Source organism: Achroia grisella, unplaced genomic scaffold (genome assembly GCF_030625045.1).
Source record: "Achroia grisella isolate CSIRO2021 unplaced genomic scaffold, CSIRO_AGI_Agris_v1 utg1920, whole genome shotgun sequence".
NCBI classification, from domain to species: domain Eukaryota; kingdom Metazoa; phylum Arthropoda; class Insecta; order Lepidoptera; family Pyralidae; genus Achroia; species Achroia grisella.
The window spans coordinates 1,176,012-1,188,309 of NW_026712695.1; the positions used below are offsets into that span (position 1 = coordinate 1,176,012).

At 35.5% G+C, this 12,298-nt stretch overlaps 1 protein-coding gene across 1 annotated transcript in view; it reads left to right on the top strand.

Moving 5' to 3' along the window:
• The first annotated feature begins 999 nt into the window (after positions 1 to 999).
• Positions 1,000 to 12,298, top strand: part of LOC131841769 (protein draper) — a 46,237-nt gene continuing 34,938 nt past the window's right edge. Inside the window, exons 1-2 of the mRNA XM_059190094.1 lie at positions 1,000 to 1,313; positions 7,861 to 8,086. Of these exons, the coding sequence (XP_059046077.1) occupies positions 7,989 to 8,086 (98 nt within the window). The 5' untranslated portion in view covers positions 1,000 to 1,313; positions 7,861 to 7,988. The remainder of the gene's footprint in view (positions 1,314 to 7,860; positions 8,087 to 12,298) is intronic.

Below are 12,298 nucleotides of genomic sequence, written 5' to 3' on the forward strand. Positions count from 1 at the left end.
ATGAACTATATAGAGACTCCAAAAGATTCTGAGATCTAGGGATGTAAAAAATGATGAGCTAATGAAAAATATTATTTTAATATTCAAATAAATCAATTATTTTTATATTTGTTGTGTAAAAAAAGTAAATCCAATTCAAGCCGCTCTAATAAAAAGTTGGTCGACCTAGTTCCGATATTCAAGTGGTGGTTTATCAATTATAATAAACCAATAATCGACATCATAAAAAAAGCAATTAGGGATGTGAAAAAGCAATTAATAAAGCTTAAACAATCGATTTATTACTGCTGTTTAAATATTTTTACAAATGGAAAGAAAAGAAGAAAAATAAAAATATTTAAGAAAATAAAAGAACCAGTAATGTTTCAATAACTATATTTTCATTTTTTCAGCACAGAACACAAGTCTACATATATACATAATAGTTGCAATTACACGTCACGTTCACACACTATCAGGAGCGTACGAGATTTATCGCAGGGAAGCCAGCGCGTGCAATCGTGAAGGCTTTCTGGTAGCGTAAAGTCGGTAAAGTCGCTCAATGAGCTTTGGAAAGACCTATGCTCGGAATTTCTCTAAGAATCAAATACAAAACGAAGTTATTCGATATAAAAAGTAAAGTCACCATACGTATAACTACTAAAAAATCTGGTAAAATGTTAATTTGCGACTCAAATGAAATTATATTTGGGTTAAAGTATATCTAGTTTTATCTTAAATCCTATTTCGTTTTGTTTGGAATGATCTTTTTAAGTCGTTAAATATCCAATCCTATCTGATTTTAAATAATTTTATATAGAACTAAACAGCGAAATATCTGTGAACTTGATGTATCCTATAGATTTGTTTCTTTAAATGGTCTTTTTTTCATTGTTATAGGTAGATTTTATCGAATACTTTAAATCGATATAAATACATCGTTATTGATTGATCTCTCTATTAGGAAAATTTGTCTAATCTGTGGTAGGCAGTCAGACAGTGACAAAAATATCAATTAATTATACTTACGCACAAACTAGTTTAGGATATTAGTGTTCTGTGTGTAGTATATTCTTTGGTTCTGTGCTAAGTAGCCTATATTATACGTTTACGACTTCGTATTTTTCTTTCTCATCTGTATATTAGTGTATTATGTGCTGTCATCAACAATTCAATATACGTAGTATCATTAATTTAAATGTCTTATGTTTTTTGTAAAACTTATGTTATCTAGGACTTGTAGCCTGTATGAAATAAATAACTTATGAATCTCAAAATGTTTTCAGTGTTCAACATTAACATGGAATAATTATATACAATTGATACTAATTAAGGTAAGAAAACAGTGATTCATTGTTCATTTTAATAACGTAGTACTCTTTAGTTCTCAGTCATCTAAAAATTCTATTGAATACTAACTATTAGACTAGTATTGTTCCGTATTTTTAGCAATATGTAGTTTTACTATTAATCAACCAATAAGGTGTTTTTAATTTATATCTTTTGTTTTTCAAGATACGTGTATTTGGTATTTATATACGCGCGAAGAGTTACTTGAAAGCATGATATAAACAAAAAAATCTTAAATGAATAATTCTTACTGGATTTTTTGTGCATGTGTTTCTGATTTTTTATCATTTGTCAAAAACTGTGCTAGATACAAACAGCATTGTATTTTTATGTAATATTTAATGTAAATTAATCACATAAAGCTATTATATATTGATTTGTTATATAATTCCCACTGTATATTTTATCTTCAGCTTATCCATTAACATAGCCTTCTTCAAGTTTATTTTACTAGTGGTCTACCTAGGTGTTGTCTGGGTGCTCATAACTTTGTGTAGGGTTTGTATACAGGGTGTCTCAGAACTGAATGTCAAGAAATACCCCGCAACGGGGTACAGAATTGATTGTAATCTGAGAAAATTTTAAAAATTTTTGTTCATTTATACTTTGAAACCGTAACTATAAATGACATTTCTAGAACCACAGTAAAAATAATAACACTATTGCCCCAAGCTTTCTAGACTTAAGACTATTTCTTAAACCATGAATTTAAAATTTACAAAATTTTTTGATTTTGAAAGGCCTTCCTTTAAAAAAATAGTAATAAAGTGCCATGAAAAGTTCACACATTTAATCAGGATTGTAAAATGGTATGATACTTGTTAGTTTCATACTAAAAGAACTGAGTAAAAAAAAACCTCAAGTAACCCGATTTGTGCTAACATTTTACTCAGTTTAAATTCTTTTTTAATTGCACTAGCTCTTGTTAGGTTCTAAATTTTACGGCAAAATGATGAGAGAGATGGATGTTTGCCATGAGTAAGTCAGACAGATAGTGATGCCAGTTTTACCAAAGTCTACAAAAGTGAGTAAAATTAATAAGATATTGAAAAATCTTGTTCTAGTTTAGGTTTATTGGAATAAAAGTCAGATAGGGAAAAAATCCCTGTTTATATATATATATATATTAATACAAGACCTGACTGTGTTTTTGTTCCTGATGTTTCTTACAAACAATGAAATTTTTTAAATTGGTGTAATGGTTGACTATTATATATTAGTTGACTATCCATATAATAAAATTGACTCTTTATAATATTAATATATAAGTTTTTTCTAACTTCATCTCTTTCATGTTCTGAACATTGAGTACCAGTCTGTCTTGTATCCCCATTCACAACATAACTTCCACTCTTCTTTCTTTGGTTACACTATAGTTTGTTTTTTAATTCTGGAGACAAATTTGACATTACCTACGCTGCCAGCTTACTGCAATTTTTAAATAGGGTTGTTGCACTATCGAGTATTCATACTAATTACCTATTATTTTACTGGTAGTCAGAAGTAATGCATTAATACAAAATTAATAGAGTAAAAAAATGTATGTTGGGCTCCAGTCTCCGCAATTAGCCTCTCATTCGGGCCGTTGTGCGTGCAGAGCCAGACTACTAAAGTAGCCAGCCAAGCTCCTCCCAAAAGCGCAGAAGATGGTGTCTTCACAAACCTCACCGTTCCGAGGATTTGTTTTCGTTGTTGGGCCACTGCCGTGCACTCCAGGATTACGTGAGCCGCCGTTTCTTCAGCTTCAAAGCAGCCCCGACAAAGGGGACTGTCTGTAGCATCAATTTTGTATAAGTGTTTGTTTAAGGAACAATGGCCCGTTATTGTCCCTATCATTATTTTGAGGTTATGTCTATCTAGATTAAGTAGACGTGTTGTTAACCGATGGTTCGTTTTTGGAATTGCCACTTTAGATTGTTTGCAATTCCATCTTTGGTTTTGTATTTCGGTGGATCTCTGGCGAATCCAGGTGCGAAGTTGCGAGAAGGGTATTGGCATAAGCGGGAGGGGGCCTGCAACCACCATGCCGGATCCTATTCTCGCTAGTTCGTCCGCGGCGTCATTGCCATATGATCCACTGTGCCCCTTTATCCACTGGATAATTACTCCGTTGTGCGTTGCATTTTTTTCCATGGCGATGTGGCACTCGATTATTAGTTTGTTGTTGGATTTTCTGTTCTGTAGTGCTTTAAGCACGGCTGCACTGTCCGATATGAATTTATGTTGAAATTGTTGACCCCTAACCTGTACACGGCTGTTGCTGCCTCGGTCAGGGCAACACATTCGCACTGAAAGATCGAACTGTGTTTGCCGAGCGGTATAAATATGTTCATGTTGAGGTCGAGGGAATGTGCCCCAGCTCCTGAACCGTTCTGTTTTGGAGCCATCTGTGTATATGCGTAGTTCATTTACTGCAGATTGGTCCCTTTCCTCCTCCTTCAATTGTATTTGGTATTTCCTGTTGAATGAGTGGTATGCTTGAGTTCTATCACACGGAGCGGCAATCAAGGGTTCATATTCGAGAGATGGTTGTGTGAGAACTGTAATGGTTTTTGCCCCATAGACCAAGATGGTATAATCTTGTGGCAGCTATAGCTGCTTCCTGCTGTATGTATAGGTCAAGGGGTGTTATGTTAAGGGCTATTTCCATTGCAATTAATAGAGTATAAGTGTTAATAAATATAGGTATTAAAATTATTTGTTTTAGTTAAAAATATGTGAATTAAAACTAAATGACCTTTCTATGTTGTCATATTTCATAAAACATTCACTTATTTAATATATTTAGCTGTTTGAAAGAAAAACAAATGATGAAGGACAGGAAGGAGGCGGTATCCCATATTATTTTGCCTGCTCTACCACTTTAATGTTATATCATTGGACTCAATGAAGTGGATCTAACGAACTAGCAATAGTTCTTAGGATAAATGATTTAATATAAGTGATATGGGCCTTCCTCTACTAACTAGAAACTTGTCTATTGAAAGTTGTCCCAACCTATTTTTCAACTAAATTAAAAATATAATATGTTAAATCGATAGATAGTTATAATATAAATGCATATGAACAAGAAACCATTGTAATTTTCCCTTATTTTTCGAATTATAGGCAATTTTGTAAAAAAATGCGGCAGAGGACTGTTTTGCCACCCAGAGTACTGTTTTTTATATATATATATTAATTATTAATTGCAATCAAATAAATTTTCTTCTTTATTGAATACTGTATCACATATAGAAATTTTCGTTTTCATCGCCTCTGAATATGTGTCCTTTAGCATCACAAATTTTTAAGAAGGTTACTGTTAGTTCGCCTTCTTCCGTGTCTATGTATCAGCATATTCAGTGTTTCTTACTAGAAATTTAACCACGATGTAATCACCAATCATGCAATCAAGATGTGATAGTGTAATTCTGTTGGTTGATTGAACTAGGTATAGTACAACGTCGTTGTGGGTCTCCATTGTGGAATCCTGTGAGTTGTCCATGTTTTCACTTTCAGAGTCTGTGTAAATATCATCTACGTTAAGCTCTGTATTGTTTTTGTACTCTAACACTCCTAAATTGAAATGCTGGCACTCGTCTTCACAAGTGCAACTTAAACTTTTCATTATGAGTTTCGCGGTACTTGAAGCTAATTCCAGAGGACTTCTTAATATTTCAGCCTTTACTTGATGTGTTTTTATAGAGCCATTAAAGTTTTTTAAATTAACTGTTTCATTTTGAATGTCGTCTGTCAATTCTTGGATGGCTTTATCGTCGATCGTGAACAAGGTAATTGCGGAACATCTTTGTTGAATAGCCTCTATACTAATATCTCCAAGTTATCAATATCACCTCCTGTAGTGACGACGGCATTAGCGGTTCTCTTGCAGGTCTCTCCAATGCCAAGTTTTTGACTGCTTCTGTGCGAGCTTCTGGCGAATCACGCATTTGGGTAAGTTTAGTGTTAGGTGTGTCTACATTTTCCTTTGTCTTAGCTTTTTCCAAACGTTCTAATCTCTTCCTATATTTCTCGGATTTTTTTCTGTAATACTCTAACTTTTTGTCTTTATTCTTTATAATTTTGTCACGTTTCTTTCTAGCATTACGCTTTCTCGCATTACTTGCATCACTTCGCGGAGTGATCATATGGTATTTTCTCGTACAAAATTGTTTGTAATTTCTTTCAAAGCTTTTTTTGCGCGATAGATAGCACAGTGCTTTCTCTATTCTTTAGTCACAGCTTTGTGTTCACGTCGACTCATATCATGAACTGACTTTCTTGTACCTTTTTCCTTCTTTCATTGGTAGTTTCCACGTACTTTTTCCTTCAATTGCTCTCTTTTTCCGGGGTATTTTTTAGCCGTTGATATCTTAATCTTCCTGCAATTCGTTTCTGCTCTTCTATTTCTTCTTTGGTTTTAGGTTTCTTCTGTGGTGACATTGCGGCAATACTTAAACAATAAAACATACTTTCAATATATAAAAAAACAGTAATGGTTTAGTTACTAGGTACGTATTTTATTTTATATTCCAAAATCCATAATAATAGAAAAAAAAGACCTGAATTAGCGGGACAGGCCAATGTAAGAAAGAAAGACGCTATTGGCAAGCAGTAGTTAGTGCAGACTATAAAGATTATTAATAAAGTACACGGACGTCAAATAAAACAGTCCTCTGTCCCATTGAACAGTCCTCTGTATTATAAATTTCCAGAGGACTGTTGTACAGAGGACTGTTATTTTTGTAAAAATGTCATACCACGTATCAGTTTAAATATTACTTCACAACACAGAAACAGGTCTAAATTATCACTCTGAGCAATTTTTTTGTTAAATAAATATAATTATAAGACATAAAACACTGTAAAATAGACTTACCAGAGGAATGTTCACTCAACATTACAGAGACGTGGCTCCCACACAGACGCGAAGTTGTCACTGCGCAAAATCTTGGAGACTTGTTCAGCATGACGACCGAGTAAACTTCACACTGTTAACGTTCCATTTCACGCGAAATATACCCATAATAGTGTTTAATATTTTTGTGGCGCGATATTCAAATTGTGACAGTGGACTGTTCACAAATGTATCGGACAAAATTCGAACACTAGTTTTTAGTAAAAAAAATCTCTAAAATTATAATTGTTTTTTGTTCACCTGCATTCAATATTCTTTATGTTCATAGACTTATAAGATTTTACATTTTTAAATACAAGTAATAAAAACCGAACCGAATCATACTCGGTCCGGAATTAGGGCATAACAGAGGACTGTTTTTAGTGACTTTCAGACCAATTTTATGAAATAATTATGATTCTAAATATTGACTAAGCTTGGCTCTTTAAATAACATATATATTATGTGTTTTAATAAATAAAACTATATAATATAGTAAAAAAAAAATGCTTGGACCATGATTTTCCTGTTAGTGGAGAAAGGCCCATATACATATATACTGCTTGGCAGAAAGAAGGCTAATAAGATATTAAGTAAATATCTTTTATTCCATTGAGAAATTTGTCCTATGCATCTATTTGCCTTACTATAACAATTAGTTGAAGGTGGCATTAAATGTATAGTACTATTGTACTGACATATAATAACCATGTGTAAGCTCAGTGTGTGTTAGACTCTCTTGTCTTTAAAAACATCGCATTACTACAGAACAGACAACTGGTCATATAGATTTAATAAACCTTTTTTATTTTAGAGTAGAGAGTTCAGGATGTTGAAAATGTTTTATATGGCATTAAAAAAAACAATTTGTAGTTGTGTTATTTAAATGCTCTAATTCTTCGAGTAATTTCTAAACATTGTTTGTTGGCCCTCAAGCCATTCGAATGTTCGCTGATTCGCTGACACACTTATTGTTAGCACACAACCTGTTAAACTCATAACAGCGACCTCAATTGTTTCGTGTAATTTTCAAGTACAATAATGTTTTGATAATATTCACACTACTGACGATTTCTGTTTTATATTTCTACCATTACAACCTAGTTATAAACTTCTTTACATATTACAATTGCATGTATATACATATATCGTAATCAAGATTTGCTATCTGCAGTGGTACTTCTGTTTTCAAGCAGATTGTTTTTCGATCTATTAGGTAAGCATAGGTTCGCACATTTTATTAACCATCAAGCTGTTTGTGAATATCAATTTACATCGGGTCATCAGTATGCTTGCAATTCCTGTTATATAAAAATTGTAAAATTTTATATCTTGTAGGTTTATACGTAATTGCGGTTTTTCTGTGCCAAATTCTGAATGATTCACTGTCTGCAATCTCTACGTAAATCCTATTTTTAATCAACATCATAAACAAAGAGTCAATTTGTCTATTGATTTTTTTTTGCACTGCATTAGCATTTATTACGATAGTAATGGTAAAAATCTTGGATATTAACAAGCTAATCTGTTTTGGTTGAAGGATGAGTGAGATGGCATTGTCCTTCGAAATCGCAACGGCTGGTTTAACTTATCCAGTACTTCTAAGCACCACTTGTACAATCTTGAAAATGAACGTTATTTCTTTGTTTCAGATGTTACAACATTCTCAGAATTAAAGTGTCCTGTAACAGAAATATGCACGAACTAGATAAATGAACACGAAGTTAACAATACGGAATAACAACAAATTTGTTATGGAGACTATATACTAAAGGAGACAATGCAAATCGAAATGTGGCCGAAACTTGCTATTGTTTTGTTATTTCTGTACTTTGCAACTGCATTGGAGGGACCCAATGTGTGCACTGTACAACAACCGTAAGTAAAATTATCTACTACTTGCTTCCCTTTAGGATTTTAAGTGTGTTTTATTTGTATCTCCCTTTTTAGTTGCGTTTATCCTTATTGTAAATAAGTAAGTGTGTCTGTATGTTACCAATCCAAGACTAAAACGCTGAATCTGTTCATAATGAAATTTGACGTCAACATAAATTGTATTATGAGTACGTACATTATTCATTCTTTCACCGACTTATTATGTAAAACATAATAAGTCGCAACAATGTAGAGGGTCAAAGTTTGTGCATACGAAATTAGAGATAATATGTATACAGTCAATGGTAGTAGCAATCGTATCCTACGAATAATCGTTTGATTTCAGTAAAGAAAGGTCGAAATTGTATCTATTAAAGACGGTTTTAAACATCTGCTTTCGTTTTAAATTAATATGTCACTCACATGTTTCTACAACATACTTTTGTTCCTCTTCAATAATACGGCATAATTGTGACACTTATTAATATCAATTGGTGTTACGATACCTTAATGTCAATAGACTTCAGAAATAAGGTTCTTTCTTCTTCTTCTTTTAGTTTAAATGGCTTCCACCAAATGAGGTCGGTGATTTTGCCAACGTCGTGGTTTGGGAGACACAGTGGTGTGGTTTACGGTTTTCTTGACTGTGTTCGTAGAAAGGACTGTTTCAGTTGGCTGAGAATGCTAAGAATAAGGACAACACAACACATGTTAGCTTACAATTAAAATAGTGGTTGAGTAAAATACATGTATAATAAAATATATGTAACAGGTTGACAGACATGACATAGACAAGGATTTTAAAATGTGGGGAATATATACAAAGGGGGTTATATTTTTATATTATTGACAGCAATAAATTTGGCTAGTATTTTAACTAGAGGGAGTGGGCCAGTGTTAAAAGAAAAGGAATATTAATAGGTCTGGCAATATTACGGGGGAGCATATCGTAGAGTGGAACTGACAGGTTTTGACATGTGAAAAATATGTGCTCCAATGTCCCTTCGTCTAGGCCATATTCACAGAGAGAGTGGTCACGAACTCTGATTTTAAAAAGGAAAGTGGGAGCACATATATGTCCTAGTCGGAGGCGGCATATAACTGAAGTAACCCATTTGTCTAGTGAGCGCTGGGAGAAGAACCATGGTTTGGAGGGTATTTCCGGTTGAATGCTTCCATAATACTTTCCTTTTTCCAGTCTCGTTTTTTGCCATAGGTGGTGCCATGCCTGCATCAACTGAGGCTTTGCCTGTGCTCGTAGATCACGAGCATAACATTTGTTATGAGTGGTATTGCCCATACTCACCGCTTGTCTGGCCCACGAGTCAACTGACTCGTTCCCTATTATTCCCGAGTGGCTGGGAATCCATGCTAGAGCAACATTTATACCAGAGTTATGACATTTGTAGAGACTTTGTCGTATTTCCAAGGATATAATAGAGTTGTTTTTGGCATGGAATGGATACTTCTGGATATCTTGTAAGCAACTTAGAGAGTCTGATAAAATTAGGGTTTTATTAATTTGGTGGGATTCTACGTATAAAACAGCTTCTAAAATGGCGATAGATTCTCCAGTAAAAATCGATGTGGGAGGAGGACATTTAAAACTGAGCAGTATATTGTATTTAGGGATCCATACTGCAGCGCCAGTGTTGCCGTCATTAGACAACTTGGACGCGTCAGTATAAACGAGAACCCAATCTCTAAAGTATTCCTCTATAATTTTATTAAAATCCTGATTTGCTGTAATGCTGTGTTTTTGGATATTAAAGTTTAAATGAACTGTGGGGTGAAAAATTAAGGAATTATAATCATATTCAAAGATAGGGTTGCGATGTGTTCTAATGATTGAGTAAGGTAAGGCTTTGGAATTGTGTGGAAACTCTTGAGGATTGGTGAAGGGTCCTTACGTGAACAATAAGTGGATGTGGAGGCTAGGTCTGACAGGGTTTCTAAAGCTGCGACCAAAGGATGGTCGTTGTACTGGTAAGCATTTAGGAAGAATCTATCTGAAAGGAATTGTCTGCGAAGTTGGAGGGGAAGATCTACACATTCTACTTGGACTGCGTTATTAGGTGAAGATTTCATTGCACCCAGAACTAATCGTAGGCACCTTGATTGGATTCTGTCAAGTTTTGCCAAGGTAATTTTATTGCATGCTTCTAGCAGGAAACATCCGTAATCAAAGTGGCTCCTAACTATGGAGTTGTATAGAAGCTTCTGACTATAGGGATAAGACCCCCAACGAACTCCAGAGAGAGCTTTCAGTACGTTAATTGCACTCTCACACTTATTAGAGATGTACGTGAGATGATGGAGACCAGAGGGTTTAGAGTCTAGAATGATACCGAGAAATTTAACCTTGTCTTCGGTTTTGATATTCTAACCATTAAGAGAAAGATGTATAGGGGGAATTTGTCTCTTCCGGGTGAATACAACAACCGTACATTTGGGTATGGAGAGAGCTAGGCCGTGATCTTCTAGCCATTGGTGTAAATACCACAAGGCATTATTGAGGCCAGAGACAATTCCAGGCAGGGAGTCGGAAGCTAAATATAAGGCAATGTCATCAGCATATTGTAATGTATTGCAGAAGCAGGAAACAGATGTCTCTAGATCGCAGGTGTAAAGATTAAAAAGGAGGGGGCTCAAGACGGAGCCCTGAGGAAGGCCTTTCCAGACCAGTCTTGGAGGATGGAGAGAGCCTTGAAAGCGCAAAGAGATAGATCTGGCCATAAAGAGATTGCATATGATGTTGGTCAGTCTCGCAGGGATACTCAGCTTTTGTAATTTTTGCCTGAGTATTGGAAGCTGGACATTGTCATACGCAGATGAGACGTCTAGAAAGACGCATAAGATGCTGATTTTTGGAGAAGGCAAGTGGGATTTCGTTGGTGAGAATACTGAGACTATCAATAGTTCCTCTTCCACGTCTGAATCCAAATTGGCTGTTCGGTAGAAGGTTTTTGTTCTCTAAAATCCACTCAAGCCTATTTTTTACTAAGTGTTCCATGATTTTTGCCAGAACAGAGGAGAGAGCAATAGGTCTGTACGAACTGGCATCAGATGCATCCTTACCAGGCTTTAGAATGGGAATCACGATTTGGGTTTTCCAAGATTCCGGTACATTTCCTGATACAAAAACGGCATTCAATATTTCCAGTAACTTCTTTTTCGCAGAAATAGAGATCCTATGGATGAAGGAGTAAGGAATACCATCTATACCAGGGGATGAGTCTCTAAGGTGGTCGAGAGCGCAGCACAGCTCCGGGTATGAGAAGGGTTCGTCCATTCTATCATTTGACACAGGAGGGGATGGTATTGGGAGGCAGTCTTGGGAGGGGGCGAATGGAGGAGCTAAATTGTTATACAGATTATTAAGCCATGGCAGAGGGTCATTAGAAGTAGCTTCCACGCTAGTACATCCCTTGCGGAATGAATTTAACTTCTTCCAGACTACTGAAGGACTACTGAGGATGTGTTCGTGGGGATAATGATTCGCAAAATTTCTGCCATCCTATCTTTTTTTTTTTAGCTAAGAGTCTTTTCGTGCTAGCACAAATTTTGCGAAAAGCCAAATAGTTGTCCATCGTTAGGTTTAGTGCGTATGTGTTTTCGGCATCTTTTCGCTGTTTAACGGATGTGGTGCACTCATTATCCCACCATGGTGGAGAGCAGATTTTATTTATTGTCGAGTTTTTGATGGGAATTGAGTCGTCAGCAGCTGACAGCTGTTTGGAGGGAAGAGAAACAGTTTTTGGTCAAGGAGAGCAGAATACTTTTCCCAGTCCATTAGGTAGTAGGTATTTCAGAAGAGGTTGGGGAGCAGGGGTGCGAGGGGAAGTGGAGTTAATTATGGTAATATTTATGGGTAGATGATCACTACCATATGAGTTTGGAAGGATGTGCCAGATAAGTTTATTTATCAAAGTTGGGGATGCAAGACTAAGGTCAGGGGAGCTCGGGTTTTGGGTAGGGGCAATGCGTCGAGTGGCGGATCCATCATTCAGTACGCAGAGATTCAGGTCATCAAGTAAGTCCAGCAGGGAAGAGGACAGTCGGTCATTAAAATGTGATCCCCACATAGTGTGATGGCAATTAAAATCACCAAGCACAATGAGAGGGGAAGGGATAGTACCTAGGATAGTTTGCAACTCTGAGATGTGAGAATAATTTGTGTGAGGGATATAAATAGACACAAAAGAGATATTGAGT